The 27821-nt window shown below is 45.8% G+C and overlaps 1 protein-coding gene across 1 annotated transcript; it reads right to left on the bottom strand.

Moving 5' to 3' along the window:
- Window positions 1–1690: 1690 nt before the first annotated feature.
- Window positions 1691–27018, bottom strand: mask (multiple ankyrin repeats single KH domain). Its single transcript, XM_022847536.2, has 10 exons — window positions 26812–27018; window positions 16682–16870; window positions 14117–14426; window positions 13117–13443; window positions 12464–12962; window positions 10308–12208; window positions 9646–10106; window positions 5036–8999; window positions 4063–4820; window positions 1691–3764 (listed from the first exon to the last, which is right to left on the bottom strand). The coding sequence occupies exons 1-10, from the start codon at window positions 26878–26880 to the stop codon at window positions 3723–3725; spliced, it is 8520 nt and encodes a 2839-aa protein (XP_022703271.1). The 5' UTR covers window positions 26881–27018; the 3' UTR covers window positions 1691–3722.
- Window positions 27019–27821: the final 803 nt, after the last annotated feature.

Below are 27821 nucleotides of genomic sequence, written 5' to 3'. Positions count from 1 at the left end.
TTTCTCCTGAATCCACTCATTTTCACCTCTGGTTGCACAGACCCACTTCTCATCGCCGGCAACAATTTTGTGCAAAAATCTGTCATTGTAGTCGCGTGATGCTCGACATCAGACGAGATGTTGAGACACACCGGTAAGCCGTCATACCTTAACGAGGTACTCAAGCCTCTAGTGTCTGCGTGAACTTAAGGGACTTGGGTTGTAGTTGTTGGGTTGTTGTTAATATCCTCATCTTTTTGGCCAATTCTCAAATTGTTTGCCGACCATCTTCCTTCAAAAGTGCTTTCATTGTCATCAAACAAAGACGCTCGGAAGGATTCGAATGTGAACTTTCCTCTTTCTAGAATATCCATCTTTGTCTTTTGTGAGTTGTCCTCGCAACACAACACGCGTTACAGCACGCTGACAGAGCGTTTTTGAATGGTATATTAGAAGTCTTAGGAGAAGGCCTATCCAGCCATGTGGGCTGCTATCGCCTTTTCGGGAAATTAGAAAAAATGTGCTTTTACAAATAAGATGCTATGGGTCTCGAAAAGTTTTTCAGTAAGTGGCGAAATAATGGTGTATTCGTTATTCGAACAGTTGCTGTAACGCTCATTCTAACATATTTTCGCTTCGTGTAGCAAAATCCACACATTGACCCTACACAGTCGATTGAGAATCTCCATTTCACTTAATAATTTGTTTTTAGTAAATCAGTTCTTTCATTTTGGAAAAAACACTAAGGACTTTGCACCTTGAGGACCTACTGCGGATAATAATAGTGTGGACGGCTACCAAGATATAAAGTACGCATACATTTTCAAGGACCAAGAGATCAACTACTCTAATGAGCAGCTTCACGCCATCATGACCTGTATCTCATTTTACTTCATTCCTTGAATATATGTGGCTCAAAAAGAAAAGGCAACTCTTGCTAACCTCATACCCTATAGGAGTACTATGTTGTAAATGGGTTGTACCGAGACTTCTCACATTTACCCAGTATAGCTGAAATAAATCCGACTTAGCTACAAGTATGTCTTGTTGGTCTGTCGTTAGCTTGAGATCGTTTCCGAAGATCCACTATAGATTTCTTCTAAGAAGCCATGCGGCTGTTAGATATTTATTTTCATATGCATTGATAGGGGTTCAGGAAGGGCTGTTGAATGTATTCGTTGCGGGAGTTCTATAATGAACACATTTCTTTCAAGTATAATTGAACGCAGGCTATATCATTTACACTAAGCTGAACGAATAGGCCCAGAAAGGTTTTTTTTTCATGGAATTGAAGGATTTATAAAACGAAGTAAACCTTAGATCGATTGTTGATACAGAAGATCAAAACTTAACTAACTTAAATTTACACAACGGTAAGCGTAAAAATAATTTTGACGCCCTAACAGACGTGCCACCAGTTGCTCATGGATTTGCCTTCAAGTTTTGCAAAAAAAAACACCTGTAAGAATGCGAGTGGTTATACATGTTTTCTGGTAAGCTAAATAATACCAATAATTTTGCTTAAATACGTGGTTCGAATTTCACGTCGAGTAATTCCATTAAGTACTACTGGATAAAACCCACGCCAAACAAAAAAAAAAACAATCGCTGAAATGCCTTGTAAACTACGGATTTCCCGCTGCCGCCGAAACTCGGCCCAACTCAGACTGGATACAACTATCCACCATATTGCCCACCAAATACGAAAATCTTCATGCATAATTGCAATTAACATAACGCCCTTTATTCTTAGTTTTATTTTTAGTATATTACACTTTTGAACGTGTAAAGATGTTCACTGGCACGAATCTAGGCTTGCCCAGTAGCCTTGCCCTCGGCCCGTGAATACAACTATCGTAAAAGCTGGAAGTACATCAAACCAACTTATCATCATCGTCGTCGTCATTGTCATCACCATCGTACTCACCATCGTACTCACCCAGTGAGGTTTTCATGAGTCGCGCATTTTTATCACCCGCCCTCAAATCTCCTCCTGTCCTGTGCTACTTGCTCCTGCTTGCATGCGAGGTTCGTCGTCAACTGATCCTCGTTGTATCAGCTAAGGCAGTCAACATCATTCAAGCTAGATCATCACCCATTATCGTTTTGTTAATTAACACGCTTTGTTTTTGTTTTTATTTTTCTTGTGCCGCTTTTTCTACCGTATGTTTCGCTCACTTCGGTGCCTTATTTTTTCTGCTTCTGAATGATAATAGGGTTTTTTTTTTTAGTTCCGCAATATTAGCGGCTACACTCGTCGCCCAACTCTCAGTGTATATTCGTGTACAATCTCGCTCTTCAAGCATGCCGCAGCCTACTTGCTTGCTCTTCACCTTGCTTCTATTCGTTTTTCTTTTGTTACATTATTATCATAATCATCATCAATATCGTTTTATCATTAATTACCGTTAACATAGTCATTTTTCCTTATAGCCTCATTTGTAATTGCAAGGAGAAAAGGAGTTAATTGTTTGTTTTTTTTTTTTTGTTGTTTTGTTATTCTAGAATTATCATCTTCATGCATCATCGCTATTAGCAGCATCACCCGCAATATTACCATCAGTACCATTCTCATCTTAATTATCATGTATTTCGTCAGTTTTTTTTTTGCCTTCGGTTTGCAGTTGAACTAACATCACCAGCAGCAGCATCAACAATATCATACGCCATGTCACCTATCGAACTATGGGGCCAAAAATTTTCACTGATTACCCCCACAAGAACATTTTGCCGTTGCCTGTTTCAGCCAATTGTGTATTCCTTGTGTCGAGCGTCGTTGTACATCGGTTACCGTTTTTATTACCATCACTGTTTTGCAGACGTCATCAACTCAGCAAGCTGCAACTGCCCATTCACAAGCTTAGCGCACCTTTGCGTTCTGTTTTTGTTTTCTTTATCGTTTCTAGTTAGATGTAGTTGTACGTAGATAGTTCACAAACAAATTGTTAATTATAATCGTAACCTTTATGCCTTTTCTTTGCGCTTTTTCGTTCGATCTTTTCAATGAACGACTTATGGTGTCGCAGTCGTACCTGTTACCAACCATCTTTCTGCGTACTCGTTAACACGACTTTACCGAGGTTTTTTGTTTTTACTCTTAGCTACTATTATCATATTATCGTCATTCTTCTAATTAATGCATCAATCAATTCGCTCTAACGTTATCCTTTTTATAATCACTAGAATGATCGATGCGTTACGTAATTAGGTAGATTTTGTTGACCCGCTGTTCCTCTGCTTTTCTCTATTAAGGATTGTTACTGATTACGTTTATTAATGTTGGTATAAACGTGTATGTGTGTGTGTGTGTTGCCTATTATGTGTTGATTTGGTTCACTGGATAAATAAGCAGCTAGGTGTATTCATCACCATGGTGATGCCTTGAAGGCGACGTTATGAAATCACCGATTGCGGAGTGTGTGTCAGTTACAGAAGAAATCTATAGAAATCGCCATAAAAGTCAGCAAGCGCGCCTGTCTTCTGCGGAGGAGGAAGCGTACGTGCTGTTAGCCACTCGTTGGTTTCTCATGCCTCCGATTTCGTTCAGAGATGTCCTATCAACGTTACGTCTGTATCATCATTCATCTGAAGTACTCCGTCAACGGCACGATGATGTTAGTATACGCATGGTGAACCGTGCAGATAGCGCCAAAAAAAAATAAGCACGTATCTTGTTTAAAATGTTGAGGGTAAGTCAGCATCAGCTGGCAGCAAGCATTGGCCACAAGCTTCACTTCTCCTGTTTATTGTGGCGGGTTATTCGCTAGCCAGCTCCACGGCATCCCCTAGATACAAACGATAGACAGGTTCGAATCATTTATAAGTAAAACCACAGAGAAAACCAATAAAGGTGTATACCTGAATATAACTGCCGCATTCATATATATAGGTATAACTGATTTACGAATTATATCAAGAAAAATGAACACAATAGAACTAAAAAATAATCCAAACAACTACAAGAATCAGCCACCTGAACACGCGAAACACTGAATAATCGCTTCCTTTTATCATCACGCTGACATGAATGTATGCCGTCATTTTGAATAATACCTACATCACTAGAACTATTACAGTTATTACCTTTTGGGGAAAGCTGTGCATGCCTTTGTGACCATGCGAGCCATGGCTGGGTGGTGGATGGGGCCCTGTCTGGTGTACAGTATGGCCGACGTGATGCTGGGGTCCCATTTGATGGCTAACCTGATGGTGCTGTGGGTGATGTTGATGTCCCCAAGGGTCAGCAGCTTGTCCACTAAACATGTAGCTTCCAGTTCCACCCTGGCCACCGGCTCCCATGAGTCCATTCAGTCCTCCGCCTCCGTTCATAGCACTTAGCCCGGCGCCGCCCCCGTTCATTACGGCTGAGTGCTGACTTCCGGCATGTAGAACATTAGCGGATGCCGCTCCCATTCCACTGTTCTGATGAGGATGTGCCGCCATTTGATGACCTGTTCCACTTTGATGACTCTGATGTGCGCCAGCGACGCTCTGCTGGCTAGCGGCATAAAGATCACTCAACGGAACACCCGGGGTGGTCGCAAGGGTGCCTAGCAACGACTCAGGCAGTGAGGGATGTCCTGAATGATGGCCCGGCATACCTCCACCACCACCATGATTTCCGTGGGAGCTAAGCGAACGTAGCAAGAACGCATCGGGTCCACCCGCTATAGATGCCAAGGGATCCATTGTTCCCGTAGGATAATGATGGTTCCAGTGACGCTCGGTGTCGGCCAGAGGAGGCATGTTTCCTGTCTGTGTTAAGGAGTTCCACATTTGATGGTTGGGGTTCGATACGACAGGCATCGCTGAGGTTTTGCGCTGCTGGGCACGTTCAGTGCCTAAAAACAGAAGATATCAGAAATTCAGAGATCAAGCTCGTGAAAAGGCGGTGGATCAGTATTGTCAGTATTGTTATTGCCAAGATATCATGAAGTTTTTGGGCGGTTTTATTAGTTTACTCTTTCCAATAAGTATACTTTTAAATGTTTATATAAATATACACAAGGTATTTACAGCAAAGTTCAAGCAGAACTAGATATAGAAATACTTTTACCGATTGGCAACGGTGGCATTTGCCGGTCTATATGATGATGGTGGTGATGATGGTGGTGTTGAGCCTGCTGCTGCTGCTGCTGCTGCTGCTGTTGTTGTTGTTGTTGTTGTTGCTGCTGTTGCTGTTGCTGCTGTTGTTGTTGTTGCTGTTGCTGTTGCTGCTGTTGTTGTTGTTGCTGTTGTGGCTGCAAACTGCTACCAGTTGTCTGCTGAAGATGGCTGGGCATGGCGCCATGACCTGGCGCAAGTTGATGGTGAGTCTGATGCGCATGACCGTTCATGTCTTGATGATGATTGTGGCCAAGGTGCATGGCACCGTGATATACGGGTGGCTGTATATGGCTGTTAAGTGAGCCTAAATGGCCAACCCCCTGTTGGTGAAGGTGCGCGGCGGCGGCAGCAGGGTTTAAGCTGTTGTGGCTGGGGGCATTGTTATTGTTGCTGGCATACATGGACATCGGGTCCACTGTATGGTGAGTGGCTGCGGCTGCTACAGCTGCTTGGGCCTGGTGCAGCTGTTGTTGCTGCTGCTGCTGCTGCTGGTGATGATGATGCTGGCTGTACTTGTAACCACTACCGGTACCCACAGGATTTGGAACCTGGGCAGCTATTAACGGGGCAGGTGTTTCAGGTAGGTCGAGCAACGTACTCACGTGCTGTCGAGTCGGACCGTTGTTCTCATTTTGCGACGACACCGAACCGCAAACAACCGGAGTCGTTGTGGCTGAACTTCCATTGACAAACGGAGAGACGACTGCCGAAGAAGCGACGACGCTTGCGGGACTCACGACACTCGCGCTAACGGTAGCACTTGATGGAGTTGAACAGGGGGCGGTGGCGTTGCTATTATTAGTATTATTATTGTTATTGTTATTATTATTGTTGTTTGCCACATGATAATCGATCGTAGTAGATGAAGTGACATTATTGGTTGCCGGTGGAACACCACCGATAGTGACGACAGAGCCGCCTGTCGGTGTCGGCGAGGAATGAGAACTGCTAGCAGATGATGGTCCAAATGAAGGTGTGGCAGGTGTTGAAGGAGCGCCCGCACCGCCGCCGCTTCCAGTACTGCTGCTTGTGGCCCCTTGTGCTACGACTGCGTGCTGTTGACTTCCACTTGCCGATGATATGAGTAGCCGGAAGTTCGTCGGAGAGCCGTGAGCTGACAGTGAACCGCCCACAGATGGTGCTCCTCCCGTCGCGCTGTGATGAGTACTGCTGCTGTTACTATGGCTGTTAACACTGCTACTATGACTGCTCATTGTTGCTGCGGCAGTCGTGTTGCCCGCCGAAGCACGCTGCTGCTGCTGTTGCTGATGATGATGCGGTTGGCCTATTGTTGCGTTAGCGGCGGCATGATGTTGTTTACTGCTATTGTTATTATGATTGTTGCTGTTGTTGTTCTTGGTGTTATGTGATTTTCCAGTTGGCGAGGATTCCTCTTCACTTCGCGGTGACAGCGATGATGACGCTGATGAGGCAGCCCTAGGGGACTGAGGAGGCGAGGTAACAGATGCCGTGGCGGAGACAGGTGTTGGGCCAACACCGCTGCCGGACTTTGACGTAGTGGATCCAACGGCGCCGAAGAATAGCCGATCGCCCCCACCACCTATCCCTGTGCAGTTGTTATGGGCAGCTGAAGACCAACCTTTCGACGTGGACAATGAGGTCGAAGCACCAACGTCTCCACCATTACCCCACGCTTGCTGTTGCTGCTGCTGGTGCTGCTGACGTGTGTGCTGCTGCTGCTGCTGTTGATACTGCTGTTGTTGTTGATGCCAGCTGCGGGAGGACAACAAGAAAGGCTGCGGCTGCGGAGTGGGGGAGGTCGATTGCCCGGCGCTGGCTGAACGGGCCAGTTCCGATGCGGCGATGACGGGCGCTGGTGATGGCTCCTTTGTAGACTTCGCTGGCGATTGATGATGGTGATGTTGTTGGTGATGGTAAGTCTGGCTCGAAGGTGTACTTCCAGTGGTGATACTGTTATTGGCGTGATGATGAGAAGAGCTGTGGGAAGACTTGGCACTGCCGCCTTGATCAAGCAGCGGGCTTGTCTTCTTGTTATTCGATGCCCTGGCTTCGGGCTGTGGGGCAGACGACGTTGCCAATGGTGACGAGGATGACGATGTTGCGGAAATAAGCTGCGGTGATTGTGGCTTGTGGTTTAGCACTGGATTATTGCCAGGTGTGCTCCAAGCAGGCTGCGCTGGTGGCGGCGCAGGCTGAACAACCACCTTGGCCTTAGCAGGCCCCGCGAGAACAACGAACGGCGTTAGCTGTGCCGCCGACTTGCTGCCGCCACCGGAATTTTTTAGCCCTTTCGCACGTGCAGCTACTCCGGCTAATCCACAGCGTTGCACAACATCCACAAGCTCGGCGTCAGCGTCGTCTGCTAAGCCGGCGATAAGGTTCTGCGCGTGCTTGGTAGCTTCAGCTGAGCCACGGATGAGAACCGTACGCTCTCCTTGGTTCGCCTTCGGGTTTTGTTTCTCCACTTCGATGTGTGCACCAGATATTTCTCTGATCGCGTTAATGTTGCATCCAGCACGACCAATGACCCGCGAAATTGCGGCTGCAGGCACAGTGACTTTTTTAGTTCTTCGGGTAACTTCTTTCCAGCCCTCCTCTCGAGCCCCACTGGATCCGCCTGATGCTTGCTGAGGCTTCGGTGATATTTTATTCCTTTGACGACTGGTCGTTACTGCTTCAAATGGATGTTCGTCTTTACCAGAGGGACTCAAATAGGACGTTTGATTCGAATTACTGGGATTCCGTTCGCTGGCACCTTGTTGCTGCTGTTGTTGGTTGGAATCGTTTATTCGAAGGTTTTTCAGCATTAGTACGGCTCCCAAAGCTAGCGAATTGTTAGATGGCTGAGTACTCAATGGCTCAACACGATTTCGGTCGGAGTTTTTCTTACGGTCTTTGCGGTTAAACAAAGGAGCTGTGGACGCAGCTGCGTTTGACGACGATACGGAATTTGTGCTCATATTTGTAGAGTTGCTATTATTGTTATTGTTGCTATTGTTGTTATTGTTTTTGTTATTACTGCTGTTGATATTAGAAGCTGCCGATTGAGGTGGGGGAGATAAAACAGGTGGTGGTGGGGTCTTGTCCACTCGTATGACGGGCGGAGGTGAGACACTTTTAGGAGCAGGTGGTGGACTTCCGTGGTTGCTTTTCCTCTGGGGGACGATACATGTGGGGCTTCCACCGGCTCTCGAGATCTCATCGATGGTCGGAGGTCGTGTCTCAGCCGGTTGGTAACCAGATACCTCGGTCACTTCGGCGTCGGCCTCATCATCTTCCTCGTCGTCCTTTCCTGAGGCGCTGACCTGCTTCGCCTTCTTCTTCAGCCGTTTTTTCTCCCGTCGGCGAGCCGCAGCTGCCTTCTTCTGTTCTTCACGTGTCTTCTCCTCTTCAAGGGCTTTAAGCAACGAACTGGCATTCCGATTAGCTTCAGCTGCCTGCCTTTCTTTTGCTTGGTGAATGGTATGCATGCATGCCTCACACTTTTTAAGTAACTCCTTGTCACTAATCGTCTGTATGTACCGCGTCATTTCCTGATCTGAGGGGAACTGCATCACGTTGCGAACCATCCACTTGACTACTTTATGGTGACCCTTACGAAACGCCGCCATCAAACACGACACCTTGCGGTTATCTTGCGAATCAATATCCGCATTCGCACTCACGAGCCGCTGCACCACATCTAAATGGCCACCGTTACAGGCCAGCCAAAGGGGTGAGTTGCCTTTTTTGTTGCGAACATCAACCGCAGCGTTCCGTTCTAGGAGCAATTCTACAAATCGCAGGTGACCTTTATCGGCGGCGATCGTAAGCGCCGTATCACGTGACGACGGCACGGGAGATGCATTTACTTCTGCACTTTTGTCGAGCAGTACTCGGCCTACATCCACATAGCCTCCTGATGCAGCTTCCATTAAGGGCGTCAATCCCGTCTGCAATACATAGCAAATGCAAGCTAAGTGTGAGCGTATCAAGTGACTTTAATAATATCAAGAAAAAATGAAAGATTGTTCGAGCTTGGCGTATGCCTTCATAGTAACGCTGCTAGGTCACCAATGGCAAAGCTAATTTTTCTTCAGAATCAAAATGTTTCCATTTCTTTACTCTTAGCGCCTGTAGTTATTACGCGAAGCTCTAGACACGGAGATGACCAGAATTTCAGTTAACGCTAATTGAGTAGAGCTTTGCGAAGATCAGTACTGAGCACTAGCAAATTCTATGTCTCTGCAATATCTATAACCCAGCATTTCGTGTCGTCCGGGGTGCAGTTCGGTCACGTAAGACGGCACAGGATGAAACAAAGAACGACGACGAGAGAATGCAATAAACTTTGGTTACCTGATACTTTTCATGTATTTTGATTAGCTATTTGCAGCCTAAAATAGTAAGTAAAGCATTGATTTCTCACCTAAATCATTCTCACTAAATCACGAGGTTTGCACAATATGAGCATAGGATCCCGAATTACAAGATGAGAGATTGTTGATTCTCAATTTTGTGTGTCGCTCTAAAATAGGGAATTAGTTGCTTTTCGATTGCATGACATTATTATGCGCGACTAAAAAATCAAGAAATTACCTTGGCTCGGTGTTCAACATTAGCTTTACGATCGAGCAGAAGCGACACGACCTCGTGTCGTCCCTGAAAGCAAGCGAGAGTAAGGGCTGTATTTCGGTTCGTCTCAATCTGTGCGTTAATGTCTGAGCCTTGGTCTAACAACAACCGAACTGCAGCTGCATGTCCATTCATAGCAGCAAGCATCAATGGCGAGATTCCGAGCTTGGAGCCTGTACGAGAATTGATTTCAGCTCCGTGATGGAGCAAGAGTCGAATAATGTTGACGTATCCGCCACTGGCTGCCAACGACAGAGGCGTGTAGTCGGACACATTGCGGTGCTCACGATTTGCACCGTGCCCGAGCAGCATTTCGACGACGTCGAGTCGGCCGCCCGAGCAGGCGAGAGACAATGCCGTGTCCTTGGTCCGCTCCGACTGAGCTTCCATCTGTGCGCCATGCTCTAACAAAGCATCCACCACCGCTATTATGTGCACAAATATTAACAAACAGAACGACACTTGTTAGGAACTCTTCTACGAGCTTTTATTTCGAGCGGTTTCTTTTGATTTTGACAATAGACAAGCGGAATCCAACAGCACAGAAGCCTATTGTAAAAAATATAGGCGCTCTAGGTAACATTGGCTAGAACTGAGGAACTCCGAGAGGTCGTTTTAAAACCTACCAGCATGTCCTGCGGTTGCGGCGAGCATGAGCGGGGTGAAGCCTTTTTTGTCACGGTGCTCAATGTTAGCGCCCTTAGCGATCAGCAAACCGACCAGCTCTTTGTGGCCGCCGGAACACGCCAGTGTGAGCGCAGTGTCGTGATTTGAATCCGTCTGCCACTCGACGTCGAGCAACAGCGAGCCCGGCGCAAGAACGTCGCCCGTTCCGGCTATTACGTTAGGCGGCGGAACAGTGCCAGCTACAGGAGGCGTCGCTGGGCTGACAGGAATAATCTGGCCAGCAGTTCCTGTAACACCCGTGCATATTGCTGTTGCATCTTGTTCCTGCTCAACGTGTTGTTCCTGTTGTTGTTCCTGCTGGAGTGTTCGCGGAGGAGCAGCAACCATTAGACCGCCGTTGGCCTGTGTTACTGCAACTTGAGCAGATCCGTCGACGGAAGGGATGACAGCACTTACAGCCGGCAATGGAACTGTAGGCGTTGAAGAAGCGCCCGTTGGTGTAGCTGCAGTGACGGTGGCTACAGCCGCTATAGCCGAAGTCGCATCGGGCTGTTGCTGGGCGACAAAATGAGCAGTTTCATTTACGGCGTTATTGACAAGAGACGTCAGAAATCCTCGCGCATCCGTTTTGCAGCTTTTAGGAACTTTCTCTTGTAATTCGCGCTCGACTTTCTGCAGCTCCTCAAGAATCTGCTGCTTATTGCGCAGCTTTTCTTCGCTCGTCGAAACACCACCTTGAGCTGCTACTGTTGCTGCCGCTGCTAATGGTAACATCGGTCCGCCCTTCATGATCGAACTCAGACACTGTTCAAAATCAGCGCGCAGCTCGGCTGCGTCTTTGCCCTGCGCACCACCGGAGAGTGCAGAGGCAAGTGCAACTGCGGGAGTGGCCGATATTGAAGCGACTGCTGCTGGTGCTGCAGCAACAGCAGCTGTCGACGAGTTATCAGATGGTGGTGGAATACGCGCATTAGGCGGCAGCGGTGCAGGCACGGCGGTTGCGTCTTTCATGTCCTGCATTTTATGGATGCACGTCTTTGCTGATGCCCCAGATGGAACTACCGGGACTGTGGCAGCTGCCGCTGCAGCTGCGATCGCTGCAGCGGCGGGGCATGTCGCAGGTACAGCAGGGGCAATAGCGGGAACGCCCGAAACTGTGCCGGCAATTGCCGTTGTGGTCGGCGGCGTGGTGACGGTGCCGGTTGGCGTTGTTGAGCCTAAACCCAACGGACAATCTTTCCTGTAGTCGAGTAACAATCGGACTGTGTCGAGGTGCCCGCCTTTGGCTGCTTCGATTAGCATCGAGGAATTATCTTTTAGTCGATGTGCAGGATTCGCACCGGCGTCAAGTAACATGCGCGCCACTTGCAGGTGTCCACCCGCACAGGCTAAAGACAATGGCGTGTGATCGTTAGATGTCGTCCGCTTGTTTGGTTCTGCGCCTTTCGCCAAAAGAAACTTGACGGTGCATACATTACCCGCGCGAGCAGCCTTCATTAGAGGTGTTCGCCCACCTTCGCTCTCGTGCTCCATCGCTGCGCCTGCCTGAAGCAACAGGTCGGCCACGTCCGTATGACCGTTTTCACATGCGTAGGTTAGAGCCGTATCGCCTGTCGCTGTACATGCGTTTACACTCGCGCCTGCGCCGATCAGGTACCGCACTAAGTCCACATGACCCTCCTGCGCTGCTTCCATGAGTGGGGTCGACGCTCCTAACTCGAGGTCGGCGCCGGCTTTGATGAGGAAGTCGGTCACTTCGAGGAAACCGCCACAGCACGCTAACGTTAACGCCGTCTCTTGCGTCTCCTCCGTCTGAGCGTTAATATCAGCTCCTTGCGACAGTAGCAACGCCACCATTTCCTCGTGACCTTCTCTTGCAGCCTCCATGAGGGGGGTGTATCTGAGGCGACATGACAGAAAATAGCATAGCTAAGTGAAATTAATAAATTTACGAAAATTATTTTACAAAAATTACGATCTTAACGTACATGGCTTTTGTTTTCTTTGATCGCTACGATAATTACGAACAAAAAAAGAATGAAGATTTGAAACCCAGTAGGTTTATCTAAACTACTGTATGTAAACAACAGGAGTGTGACATAAGAGAAAAATGGCTATTAAACATTTCGCAGAATTAAATCGTAGATAAACGTACCCTTCATCATTAACCTCTTCGATGTTAGCGCCTCGATCAAGAAGAAGTTGTGCCAGCTCAACGTGACCTCCGCAAGCAGCTAGGGTTAGAGGGCTCTCGAACGAGTCCTGTGGCATATTCACCTGAGCTCCAGAATCAAGCAACAACCGTGCCACTTCAACATGCCCGTCCATTGACGCCTCCATCAACGCTGTGTGCATCTCGTCCGTTTTGTGCTCGCGATCTGCGCCGGCCTCGAGAAGAAAACGAACCATTTCAAGGTGGCCTTTATAGCAGGCGAGGGTCAGTGCGCTCTCCTTGAACTCGTTTGAATGCGAATTGATCTGTGCGCCATGTTTTACAAGCAAACGCGCCACTGCCACCTGTCCAGCAGACGCCGCCTCCATCAGTGGCGTATGCCCATTTTCGTTGTGCGCTTCAGCATTTCCACCGGCTTCTAACAGCACCTGCACCACGTCTTCGAAACCGTTTGAGCAGGCAAACATCAAGGCCGTGTTGCCTGGTGATAGACCGCAACACCGAACAACAAAGCGTTTGACGTTAAATGAATCTAACGTAGCAGAACCGTTAGTAGACGTTGATAGGTCCATGAAATTTATCGTATATCTCTGTTATCATCAGTCATTGACACAGCCTAGAAGCTTAGAAGTTACCTTGTTGTGTCTTCGCGTTTACGTCTGCACCATGGGTCAGAAGAAGTTTCACGATGTCACAATATCCGGCATTAGCCGCTTCCATTAACGGGGTGGTATCTTTTAAGCCTCGCTCTTCAAGGTTAGCTCGCATCACAAGCAGCAGCTGAGCCAACTCGAAATAGCCCGACGCGCATGCTAAACTTAACAACGATTCGCCCTCTTCCGTGATCTGATTTACGTCGCGACCCGTGTCCAACAAGCGCTTCACTGTCGTAATATCGCCATCCATGCAAGCATCGACAAGCGACCTGCACGGTGACGACGCTGACGACGATGAACTACCCCCTGAATGAATTAGTTTATCAGTACTATTTAGTATTTACGTACAATTTGTATTATACATTTCAGCGGATAACCCTCAAAAAAACAAATCAATATGAGTGTTCAAAATAACGTGTGACGAAATTACATGAAATGACGTGAAACACTGCATGTACCAGCAGAGATGTTCCGGACAGCCACAGCTGACTGTGGCGTTAACTGTGGGCTTAAAGCCTGAAAAACTTTTTAGTTAATATAAGGAAGGAGACATTGGTGTACGTAGACCGCTGACATGTCGTTCAAATGTGCCTTCTATAAAAAAATCTGGCAGACTTAAATGTTATGCTATCAATATGCTGCACCGAGAAATCCAAAAAAGAAAAAAGAAAGCATAACGATTCTGTAGCCAGTCCTACCCCGAAAACAACCGCTAATTTCTTGAGAATTTTGCTGTTATCAGTTGAATATCATCATTCATGATGTATCATGAATAATATCAGGTGAATAGCATCGGCAGGCGTCCGTTTGGGGCACCGGAGGCATTAAAGAATGGCTATCTCTTAATCACATTACGAGAATATAGTTTTTTTTTTTGCTAATAAAGTATGCCCCAGTACTTATCAACATTTCGAACATATAATTATATCGAAATGGAGATAGCAAATCACCTCAGTATAGTGTGTGTTTCGTTACGTACCGGGACCAACTGCTTGCTGTGCTGCGCCTGGCTGTTGCACCTGGAGGGCAGTAGGTACGGCGGCGCTGGGTATTGCCAGTGCGCTCACAGGCGCACTGCTGCCTGGCGGCACCCCAGTAGCCGCTTGCTGGAGCCCCGTGCAGCCTCCAGGGGTGGTTTGTTGCTGTTGCTGCTGCTGTTGTTGCTGCAACTGTTGAGCAGCAGCGGCTCCTGCACGTTCAGCCCGCATTTGCGTTAAAGCAGCCGCAGCCTCATCAAGTGCAGAGCTCACTGAGGTAGTCAATCGACGCAAAACTTCTGGGTCGTTAAACTAAAAGGGCAGAAAACATAGTTAAGAACTTAGTTATGCCAAGACTTAAGCTAGTCTTTTCACTTCGCTTATTTGTACGACATCTTCTAAGGTACAGTACTTTCGTGTGGGTAATGCTAGTTTAATCACTCACTAGCAGTTTACCTATACTGCAATGCGAGTACCACCAGGTTGTTAATATCTCGAGGGAATTTAGCCTGTGGGGTACAAGTTTCGGTATCCTCATCCACACACTCATTGATCTGTTGATAACAGTTTCCCGTCGAGCCAAAGCGTGGGATCTAAAATCTACATCCGGCATTGCTTCTTCATTGAAAAACACGCAGCTGAATCAGCGATGATTGTACTTTAGATTGAGCACAAATGGGCAGTTTCCTGCAGTGTTTAAAGGAACTGGTTTCACTTGTTTGGACATCTCAATTTAGATCAGAAATCACGGCCCGAACGGTTTCAAAAAGCGGATCACATTAAAGTGCAAGCTCTATTACGTGGACCTTCGACGCGATCACCTCAAAAGTTCTCAGAACCTAAGTGGGGAGAACCATTGCCAAGCGCTCAAACGCGTGCATCTGATTTTTTTGTATGGAAAAGGAAGTAATTTCAACACATGACAATCAATATCTACGACGAAACTGAGATACTTGACCACTGATCTTCGGCTTATCACAGACTAGACCTCAGGCATAAACTCTTTAGAACATTTTGTTGGATTAGAGCAATCAATTAAACTTTTGAAAAGCACTGACATGATGAATGCACATAATGATCCAACTCACCACTCTGAGTAAAAATTGACAACATAAAATCTATGGAGAGGCAAAGGGCTGGACAAAGTATCACTTTGATAAAATTTGGCGCCACAGAACTTTCGCGACCCGGAAAACTCTGACAGACCTTAGACGGGAGTTCCTTTGCGCCCGGCTTATACCGCAGATTTTGATCCACCGAATCCTTCTGTTCAGATTTTTGCAGTTATGGCTTCTAGGACAAGCAATTCAAAGGAAGAGGCAGAAGTCCGAAAATGGTACTGTGAATTGATCGCCCCCATTGATACCTCCTTTGTTCGTCGAAGAAGCCGCCTGGTGTCCGAACGGTGGAACAAAGTCATGAAAACCCAAAAAAATAATTTAAGTAGGGTAAGTTAGTCTCTTGCCAAAGTTAGCAGAACTTAGGCAGTTTAAAAAAGCTGGAAAACGGAATAACTTACTGATTGGTTCAATATGGACTACATTTTTTTTACAAGCGTAAACTAAACAAAGGCTATCCATACTCTTCTAGTAAAAGATATTGGCAGTCGTCCTTTTAGGTACAAATTTCTCAGAACGCACGCACGAGCTTTCTACTAAAATATGTGTGCTACCAAATTTCTTGAAAATTGCTGAAATGAAAATTGCTGTTAAGTCGACCGTGCGAGCCCAGATAACATTCAGTAAGAACGAAAATACGGAGAAAAGCGCATTTAATTCGAAGCGGGATATAGGTATAGATAAAGACACCATCAATGAACCATAACACCGTATTATCATAGAACCTTAAGCGAATAAACATTTCTTTCGAGAAAAAGTCAACGTATTTTCTGCATAACGCAAAAACTAAAACGTTCGAATTGTCACAAACGAGTATTCCATAAGTTGGGTAGAACAATCGGTTCGCGACGTTTGTGTCCACTAAACTAAACATAGAATGGCTTGAATTACTTTACGAAAACATTATTTTTACTAGGATTGGTGATAATGATGATTCAGATTACAATGCTGATGATGTATGTCGGTTATACCCTTGACAGTCCATATGATTGATCTTAAAAACGTGCAATGTGTTATTCATTCATAAATAACAATGTCAATCTGATTTTGCAACGTGCACATCGCTTCATGTCAACCTGGCATTGTTGTTTATTCTACATGATGCGCACCATTAGAACGAAGAGGGAGAAAACGAACGTAGGTTTTCAATGGCCGAAACAAATTGTTACCGCGTTTATCGAAAAAAAAACTCCAATCGTTAAACTGTTTTGAAGACGTTTTGTACAGCAGGCTAATGCCGAAGTACGTACGATCAGCAAGAGAAGAACCACATCTAATAACTTGCTAATTTAGACAAACTGCCCTTTTCAAATCATTCTTTGCAGCGAGGCTGCTGGTAATATTTCCAATCGTTTATCGATGAGGCTTACATTCTCACTCGAAGTATCGAATGATTAATTGGTCATTAAATCCCTGGCTATATTGGAAAACGCTATTAAAATAGGCAACCTGTTTGGCTTCGAGGGAAAATTTGGAAAGTCCAGTGGCATTGAGGATGGCCTCGAGTCGAGCTTGCGTCTCAGGGTCAACTCCCACTCCAACAGTAGGCATATCCTCATTGAGAGACGACGAGCTCTCCGATAGTAAAAACTTTGACGGTATGCTGATTGGGATGGTGTCTGCGGAGCTTGCATCGCCCTGTAAAACAACAAATAATCGAGGTTTAGTATCAGACTATTACAAATAAATTTGATGCACTTTTGAACTGTTTGTGTCAGGGACATTCTCCTCTATATTTTATACACTTCTTTTTTCGTAACTTCTCTATCTATAGCTTGTCGAAACGTGGGACATACCCGCCCACTGGTCCTAAGTCCCGTAACTACACGGACTTAAATCAGGAAATAAGTAGATTAAACGAACACATTTTCGCTTAATCCAGGAGGTTATGAAAGCATGGCAATGAAATCTGGCGTTGTCATCAAGTAACCAGTCCGCGTGGTTTCGATTGCTGTGCCAGCGGCTCATGGGCTTCTTGAAGAGCTCGAGCTGCATTCTGTTTTTATTTTCGGTGAGTATCTACTAGTAGCAGATGCTTCTTGTGTCCATTGTAAGAATTACCATCATCTTACGTTGGAACCTATTCGACAAACTCGATTCCTCTTTAGACCTTCACCATTCCCTCACTTTGTCCCTGTGCGGTTGGCGGTGGAGATTGGACCATGTCTCGTCTACGGCGACCACATGCTCCAAGCGAATTTTCTGTTGATCAAAGTTACACAAATTGCACGTGGAATACATGCATTTACAACATTGCCGTAGTCAATTCACGAAGGACCGTTTGTTACTCAATTTCCGCACTTTCGATATTTTGGTTATGATTATCCAATTTGGTCGACAAGGGCCGTGAATTCAATGTTCTGCTCTCGTGAAAAGCCTCTTCGATTGTCAGCAATGCGTTTTTGTTCTTCAAGCCCTGTCATCTAGTCACCTGCTCATTAGCTCAAAACATCTTCGTTTTCGAAGAGTTTGCGCATTTTCGTACTGTGCTTTCGCTCGATGTTTCCTTCCGCAATATCTTGGTGAAGAAGCTTCGATGAATTTCAGCACAATGGTTTTCGAAAAGCAGAGACCTCATCACTGAGCGCGTATTTTTGAGACTGAAGAATATTTTTCCTTCTGAATCCGCGCTTGTACCCATAAGTCTGTACAAAACTGGGGTAACAAGTGGCAGGTAATTTAAAAATACTTCAGCTTTGAAGTCAGCCGAATTCGCTAATAGCCTGACGCTTAATATTTAATAAAGACACAACATATAATGTTGTTATATAAAAAAAATAATGCTAGCGCAATTTTTCTTATGTCGCAATTCACAAATTTTCTCAGCTGTCATGTGGGCCGTCTTTTATTAAAAAAACAAGAATTACAAATGTGTGGTGTAGTTGACTGCAATAAAATCATCTTTAAAACGTGTCGCTAATCTATTAATTCAGATAGCCAAATCAAATGGTTTTGTTCCTTAATGTTCGTCACTTCTTCATAGGATAATAAAGGATCTTTAACCTTTGGTCTTTGATAATAGCGTATTTGTCTTCAATTGACAAGCATTTTTATCTAGGTCGAAGGAAATTTAGGTTCTAAAGTGTACACAAAACACGCATATAATGAAAATAGACACTATTACATTTATAACATAACGTGACTGCCTTAATTATCCAGAATTGAATCGTCCAGTTCAAAGAAAAACTTCAACTTCGACATAATTCCTTTCCTAGCAAAATAGCGTGTACAACAAGATACAAAAACATTCTTGAGGAAGTACAACAATATAAACATTGTTAAAATAGTTCCCGCTTCCGCTCTAAATTTATGGGTAATCGTATATCTACCCACAATTAATTTTTGAGAATCTGTTTAGCCTTCATAATATCGGTTTTGCCTATAATATAAGAATCAATAGTAACTAAAAGAATGGTTTCTCAGGAGTGACACGCGTGTTACTGTTTTTATTTCCTGCACGGAAAAAAGCCAATACTTTTTGCCTGTTTGGTAAACAGCGAACTTGGTGTTATTACCCAACAACTTTAAGCCAGTCAATGCTCACGTTACCATGTGTTGATGTTTGTCTTTTACAGGTGCCTTTTTGGCTATTTTAATCGTTGTAAGTGGGCTGGTGTCCGCATGGCGGCTGTGCTTATAGCATTTAGTAATGACGATTCTAACATTGGGGCTGTAAAGAACTCAGGCGGCCATTGTAACGTTAACCTATCCAACATAAATGTATCAATATGGTTAGAAATTGTGGCAAAAGCTCTCAACATATTACGTGGTTCTCTATTTAAACTAAACTTCTACTTAATTTTGCTTTCATATGAAATTGTGACTCAAAGACGACTTGGTTTTGTCGACCCGAAAACAACCAGGGTCTATATAAGACGATTCCAAATTTCAGCCGAAAGTCCACACTTGACAAAAAAATATGTCATAAGACGTCATATGACTATTACAACACTATAAAACTGAACGAATCGATTTAATAGATAGAAGACGTACGCTGAGTTAGAAAGATCAAATAGAGGCATGACGCCTAGTGCCAGCTGATTATTCTGATGCTGATGTTCAAACGACACTTTTTTGTACCTATGAATACACAGCAGGAGTACGCTTATCAGCAGGTGATTTAGAGATATATACAATTCATTGTATTACACTTGCACGGATCCTCAGATACATACAGAACCCCTGCGAAGTGACAAATTATTACGGTCATTTCAGTGCTACCCAGCTGAAATAGTATGCTCGGTACGACATTCTTCGCTGTGCTATGATCCTTCTTCGATTCGGTTACCCTAAAGCAAACTAACATAAGAGTGAAATAACAATAAACCAGCCGTCGCGGTCGGATGCGACCCGCCAATGGCACTTTACGCAACAACGCGAACGTAGTTCCTTCCCCGCCACCCCCACCTGCATCCGCCAATCCCATCATATCTTACAAACTTGCCAATGCTGGCAACACCAATTGGTCCATGCTCTTCTATTTTCCATCGGTCGTAGTGGTTTTGCCAATGACCGAGTGCCACTGGTACGAACAATAATAATGTCTACTATTATAGTTCGCTGCAATGATGTCTATTGTACCTTGGCTTTGCCGCCACATGTCGCATCCAACTGATGCTGGCTACAGCGACGAGGACAAAAAGCGGCTGACATTGTCTATGTTTGTTCAATCTCTCGATCGCGTACAGTCGCCACTGCCCCCGGCCTAGTGCTGGTGATCGTCGTTTGCGGTCGTTGTTGCTGCTGTTGTCTTCATCATCGTCGCCGTCGTTGTCGGGGTAAAACTGACCTAACGTTCGCAGCAGTAGCAGCTGAATAGCCCAGACAGATCCGAACGGTGTTGCGGCATGCCACAGCAACATTCTCGATTCAATCTTCCTATTCATTATTTCGACTTGCTCACAGATGGATGTGTGTGTGTGTGTATTTGTGCGTGTGAGAGCTTGTTTATGTCCAACGCAAATTAAATGTAATAATATAACAGGATCACCAAAGGTGACGAAGTCAGAGAATAATTGAGACGCCAACTGCACCAGCACTATCTTCGTGCAGCCGTCGTAGTCACTGCTGCCATAGCAGCAGTTGTTCGAGCCGTTGACGGAATGAAGGAGTAGTGAATGGAGCTAACTTAGGCAACAAAAAAAGATGAGGTTGCGATCAGCAATGGCTGCGGTCTGTGGTGAAAGATAACGATGAAAAGTAGGAGAAGCATACAACAAGTCCGAACAGGCACACATAGACCCTGATGATCTGCCGTCGCTGAAGATGCGTAGCCGCCGGCGCTTTTACTCCTGCAGCTGTATCTAAGGGCTACCTGCAACACAACTCCGATCTGTTCCCTGTGCAGCTGACTCTGAATCTATCTGTGGTTCTGCAACAGTGCCGTCCGGCTCATTGGTATCAACATGATGCACAACTGCGTGCCTTCTCTGCTGCAAAACGGTGACGACAATAAAACGCCACCAAACGCACGCTACAAATGGAAGGATAGACACCAGGACGGACAGATGCTAATTCTATATGTAGACAACGGTTGCGAGATATCAACAACAGCAGGTTCATCATCACCGACCCGGTAAATGCCAGCAGCTTAACAGCATTCCTCGAAGAATCATCATCATCACCACCTGCTATTGCTATTACAGTTGTTGTGCTAACTAATGGTGACAGCGGCCGCTGCGACGATGCCACAGCTGTTTTTGCCGATGTCGTCGGTGGTGATGATGGTATGGTAACACCAAACGTCGTTGGCAACGCTCGAGGCAGCAACTATCGCAAAGCAGTAGCCGCAGTAAGACGAGCAGAGACGCACGTTGCGTTGCGCGTTGTTTGTCCGTCCGTCCGTCCGTTCGCCGCGTGGTGTCTACCTGCTCCTTTCGTTGCTACTGCTGCGGTTTGTCGGTTTGCCACTCGCTCCGCTACTCCGTTCCCCATGGCTTTTTTCCGTTCTTGTACACCGCCACCGTTACCGTCGTTGTCATCGTCGTTGTTGTTGCTGTTGCTGTTCACGTTGCTGCTCGTGGCCGTAGAATGGCATAGATGAACCCCGAGTAAAAGAGAAATCATTGAAGGGGGCCAACAAAGACTGCTACGACTTGAACAAAAGCGAAGTCGACGAGAGCACCGCAAACAGGCTTAACTTGCTTTTTTTCCTTCCCATTTGAACTCTGGGAATCAAGAAGTAGACGCCGTTTCCGTCGTCATCACAGTCATCATATCGACGATAGCATAGCGGAACAACCGGCGACTTACGATTGAGCCAGTGACTACTGCTTGACTTAAGGTGTTATGGGCTGTTTCTGTCGGCCATGGCGATGTCACCGATAGCAGTCCCTCCGTCAATCCCTCGACGGATCAGTCGAGTCAATCGATCGGCTGTGTGTAACAACGTCATCAAATTGCCATCGCAACCGCACGCGTGTTTTCCTTATCCTTATGCTTGCTTGAGCAGAAGAAATATGCAGCAACAAGAACAAGCGAAAAGCAAGCGTGTTTTTTTGCTTCAGATACCCTGCCGTCTCCGCCTTTTGTCTATCGGTAATTCCAGAACTACGCACGTTAATTGTCTTTGCGATAGATCGCACAGGTAACTATAGCACAGCGAATAGTGGTTAAAGCAACGGCCGCACCACCGTAATTGGTTCTGCCACTGGTTGCTGTTGCTTGCCGCCATCGTCGTCGTCGTCGTCAGTCAGGAACGGCGTTCAGCTGCATCTGCACTGGCCTGCCATTAGGGATCGGCACAGTCAACGATTGCGTCGAAGGCAACTAACAACTAATGACACTGAAAACCCAACATACGTATCACACACGCTGATGTGATGCAAACGGATTAAATAGATAGATAGATAGATCACGAGGACAGGTCGAAGGAAAAGCGAGGCAATATCGGATCAAGTCATAAACACCTTGTGCAAAAAGACCCACCTGCATATTTTGTTAAATATTATATATGCACACATCCTTTAATATGAGTCAATGACAATAATATTTGTCGAACAACGACGACAATGACAGTGTGATGATGGTCAAATTACGGGGAAACGTCTTTGACGACGCAAATGACAGATGCTAAACTATTACCGTGTTGAAAAATGTATCGATAATTTGTCTTTGACATATGTCTAAACTGTGCAAATCTCGCGTGTCTGTGAAATAATCCCCGCCGGAATCATTGCACGTGTGCCATGTTTTTCCTAGTCTTAGCTAATTTTCCAGTGTTTCTGTAGTAAAGCAAGTACCGATACATAAGCCTATATACTTTTACGTAGGGACTTAATCTATCAGGGCTCTAGTTCATTTTGTAAACAACATTAAGCGTTTCTCTTACTTGTAATATTCCTCAAGTGCATAAAACTATTTACCATAATTCACAAAAAAGCAACATTTTTCTATAGTCGTAAAGACGACAAGATGATGCTCGGTTTTGACTTCGATATTGCTGCGTTCTTCAGTCGACCTACGAAGCGATACTCTAAAGGACCGTACTTCTTTCTCGATGCCATACCTGTACAGCCAGCCCTCGTAACATACCGTGGCGTGTGCTAAAGCACATCCAGCTTCTCTCTGAGTGCGCTGATTCTCCTGAGCCCATTGTTGACAGCTTTGCCTTCACTTGTAATTCAGGTCCTCCGGCGTAATCCAAATGCTGTAAGCTTTGAAGCCCCCAAGGGCCATTTGAAAATCATTTAACGTAATTCTTGCGACATGCTTTAATGCCTGGGGGTAATTTAGCTAACCTCCAATGTTAGCTATTCGTGTATCTTAACGCTGCCTGCTCGCTATGATCGACACTGATCGGTCAAAATAAAATCCATTTATAGAATTTTGTCATTTGTTAAAAATTGCATTCATACATTCGATGCTGATTTAGCACGATCATCTTACGTCTTCAGCATTGTCGGGATCAGCTGAGAGCACTCGACTTCATTATTGGTCACAGCATAATACAGGCTCTTCGGTACTCAATTTTAGTTTTTCAAAAAAATGCAACATGGCCGAAAATCATTCTCTTCAAAACGTTTGAAAAATACAAAGGACTCTTTTGAATGCTCTATAACTTTGACCTGTGAATATTCGACAAAAAGACGAATGTGGCACCTTCCTGTCGCCGAGGCACGGATTGGCATTAGACCGGTGAAGGCGAGAGTTTTATGTATAATCATAAGACTAAGTAGACATAGTTGTGCACGTCAGGGTGACATTCTGCACGGTGACATCTGCTAAAAGACAAGCAGCGAATCTACTTTAAAAAACTATACCTGCTCAGTTTTAATCGTTCAAATCATAACCGAACACTACGAATCTTGCCCGAGCGTGGTCGGTGCCACTCTACAAGGCGCAAGAAATACAAAAATCGGATAGGTAGCATGTTCGCTAGTTTTCTACTGCAGCTGCACTGCTGACTCGCTGTTGATAGGGGCACATCTTCGCAGAGATTCGATACGAACAGCTTGTTCTCATAAATAACAACTGAGTGAGAGCGATGAAAAACCGGTATGCTGCTATCCAGCTAAACGAGAGTACGTAATAACACATTACTGAGTATCTCAAATTGTTGTATCAGGACGACGGACAAATAACATATCTGCTCGATAGTACCCAATCAGATACACACAACCGCAAGCACTTGTAAGTTATTTGTAGCCACCAATATTTGTTGGTAATACGTAGTCACCTATAGGCCCGTAGTAAGCTACCACTAAAGTATCCATGCATCGTGAAATAGTTGACGACCAACTTTCTTATTCGTTCATGCTCAACTTCTTTGTCGGATTCGGTTGAGTCTTAGGCAAATATTCAGAGGAAGCAGCAGCTGCAGCTGCGGCAGTATCACCATTGGTTGAGACACACCCATAGTCTTTAGGCGGACACGTCGGTACGATACGTAACAAAAGCTGCCACCCCCGTTTCGATTACCGAAACTTCAATTACTAAGCATAATTTCGATAAAATCGAATATACAGCTGACCAAAATTTTAAATACAGATATACACTTGATTGGCATGATTTTTTTTTTAAGCACTGAAATGAATTAAATCACCTCGACTAAAGTCGAGAACCTGTCACACTTTTGTACTGCTTGGTTTGTCAATAGTGTTTTTTGCTTTTTTTTTTTTTAAATTTCACGCACCGGCTGAAAGTAGTCCACTCACATGGGTAGCCTTTGTCATGGATCTCTATCGCCCTGCTTTGCTTGGAACCATGTCCGCCTTAGAGTGACGTGGGCACGCACGCCTACTACTGATCGAGTTGGCGTGACTGAACAGCTAAATTTTCCATAATCGTTAGCCTTATTGAAAGTATTATTTCATTTGTCATTCTTTATGGGGCTGACACCAACTTGCGTAGCTGCCGTCTGTCCTCAAATATCGTTTGTTGGTGCCTCGGTCCATATCAGTGTTTTTATCTCTTTCTGTTCTCCTTGTTCTCCTGTTTTAGCCGTCCGTCGCTTACTTGCTACTGCTACTGCTACTGCTGCTGCTGCTAATCGGCGACCGGCAATCGGCCGCGATGCCGCAAAGTACGTCTGTTGTTGCTGTCATTGACGCTGCTGTTGCTGTGTCCAACCGACATCCACAATATCCACTGCTGTTTCACAATCCACCATTCAGTCAGCATCAGCCTGCGACCGCTGCAACTAGCAGCATCAGCAGTAGCAAGCAATGTCAGTACGAGTCACAGCAGCACGAGTCGTAGCAAAGGGGAACAACTCGGTCAGCGAGCACCGGATGGCTGCGAAGAGGCAGCCACCAACGAATCGTAGCAGTTGCGGCCAACAGCATTCAGCCGGTCAGGCAGGGAAGCTGCAGGCATCACGCACGCAAGCAGCCAGCCAGTCATTCAGTCAGTCAGTCAGTCAGTTAACCAACGAACGAATAACAAAAAGAGCCCAACAGCACGCCTAGCTCAGTAGAAGCAAAAGCAGGCAGGCAACTCCGTCCGTCTGTCTGTCTGTCCGTCTGTCTGTCTGTCTGTCTGTCTCTCTGTCTGTCTGTCTATCTGTCTGTCTGTCCGCCTGTCTGTCTGTCTGTCTGTCTGTGCATGCATGCATGCATGCGTGCGTGCGTACGTGCGCGTGTGTGTATACATCGACGTGTATCTGTCTCTCCATCTATCTACCTATCTATCTGTCTGTCTGTTGCCTGCCTGCCTGCGTGCTTGCTTGCTTTAGTTACTGCTACTGCTGCTGATGTTAATACTGATACTAGCAGCGGCAGCACTAGCAGCAACAGCAGCAGCAGCAGTAGTAGTAGTAGTAGTGGAAGCAAAAATGTATTGGCTACCAGCACCGCAATCGCTATTCCGTTACGTATGGATAGGATATGACGGCTATGTACGAAGGTTCCTCATCAGTCATGAGGGCGCCACAGCATGGGTGGATGGGCAGACATGATGACAGACAGACAGCATGACGAACCACCATCCATTGGGTCTGGTAGCTGGGTAGCAAAAAGGCATCCGACGCACAGATAGATTACTGACCGCAAAAAACACACATTGCACATATAGACTCGCTCGTTCGCTCGCTCACAGAGACCATATACATCCACATATACAATTACAGACAAGCACATAAATTAAAGCCACCCCTCCCGCTGCGAAAATGCGATTGGTCGAGTCAAACGGATCAACCTACACAAATACACGCGACACATGCACAACGACTCATCTACGCTTGTGATATTGAAAAGGCAGTTTTCGCTGACGATACCCATCACGATTGGCGGGCGTGATGAAAAATAAGTGTTATTTCAAACAATTGACAAAAGCCGACATCATATACCACGATATGGGTCCGTCATCGGACTCAGGTCCGACTTCGGGGGGGCTACGCAGCATAATGGCCGGCAGCGGCCTACTCGGGGACCGGGGGACTCACACGACTGCAAAAACGACGACAGTTGCTACCACGATGAAGAAAAACGCTGAGACGCAGAGCAATAGTCGAAAATGTTAGGTAACACTTCTCTAGCTTAGCAATGACTGACTCTTTTGATTAGAGCACATGTAAGCATCGCACATTGTCCCCACATAGCATCGACACAGCGAGGCGGTAGTGAGGCCAATACAGTGACAAAACCGTAGTACAGTCTAAATACATACGGCGATTAAATTACACGTATTTTTTTCCAACTGGACCAAGGGTTTGCGAAACTGATTATCCCAGAACTGGGAGCCTAATCCATAGGGAATTGCAAGAGGCGGACAACGCATCAACTTCGTTAGAGACACGCACTCCGAAAGGCACTCACACAATTTTCACGCGACGTGAGCGGGGATAAGAAACAGACGGTCTTACACGGCAAGACGATAGCTGCTGCTGCTGGTGCATGGTCCCAATAGTTGACTGCTGGCAGTTACTCTTTTGCCGAAGTTATTTTGCCCTCTGTAATTTGCTTTCGTCTCAATTCAGCCGGTTGAACATTTGTCGTTCGTCACCGTAATGGTCATTGTAGCTGATTGTGCTTTGTACCAGTTGATTGACTGACTGGCTAGTCATTACTTAGCACCGTGCCTCAGCCTGCTCTGTGCTAGTATTATTGCCTGTGGATGGGTTCAGTTGATTGGTGACTTACATCGCTTTCGTCCTCGCTGGTCGAACTGGCCTCGACCCAGTCGGGATCCTTATTGGCCGGTTCCTGCATGCTGGGTCGGCCCGTCTATAACGTCAGACGAGATTGCCGGCCGCTCTCCGGCCGATTGGCAAACGAAAAAATCACTAAAAAATCGCACAAAACAACTTTGGCCACACCATCGATAGGGCCGCCATACACGATTCGCTTACAACTAGATGCACCTAACGGCCGAAAATATGCCCGTGCCACACACATGCGCCACAACAGCAATCCTGCTAATTCACTCACGAGACACAAATCTCTTTTTAATCAGATATTGGCTGTAAGGAATTGATTTGACAATCCCTCGTTCGTGCAGTGTTTCCACGATTAGCCCTGGCCAAGCCAAACAATTTCATCTACAAAGACTTGACGCTGAATGAAGAAAACTCACCGGAGGCGCTTGAGTCAGGCGTTCATCCGCTGCATGTCGTTCAGCTGCGAGCCGTCAGAGGGAGCCACCTGATGAAGGTCACTGACCCTAGCGACGAACTAATTCAGCTTGTAACTTGCCCAAGAAGATTCTATTCAATATTATCGGCTTCACTCGAAAGATCTTCGGATCTGCATCTTTCTTTCCTTCCTTCCTCCCTCCCTTTCTCTCGCTCTCTCTCTCTCTCTCTCTCTCTCTCCCGCTGTCTCATACTGCTTTTTTGCACTAATTCTGCTGCGGTATGCCAAAATCACAATTACCATCTTCGACAGTATTTAATGCGGGACTCTCACATGCGTTTTTAGATTGATGCTCATACAGCTGCACAGCACCGCTCATTCAGGTAAAAAAACATATAAAATAGTTTCGCAGGTAACGACCGTTCAATGTACACGCTAGATAATTATCCCAATGACACAGTTGCGAGATGCCTAAATGCTACTGCAACGATGAAGACAGAAAAACACGATCGGGAAAACTGAAATTTGTGTAGGTAAATGGTAGTTTGCAAATATTAATCATAAGAATGATTTTTTTT

The sequence above is a fragment of the Varroa jacobsoni genome, unplaced genomic scaffold, assembly GCF_002532875.2.
Source record: "Varroa jacobsoni isolate VJ856 unplaced genomic scaffold, vjacob_1.0 scaffold_1296, whole genome shotgun sequence".
NCBI lineage: Eukaryota > Metazoa > Arthropoda > Arachnida > Mesostigmata > Varroidae > Varroa > Varroa jacobsoni.
Note: the sequence above shows the minus strand (reverse complement) of the source record. Positions and strands in the feature narration are given on the sequence as shown.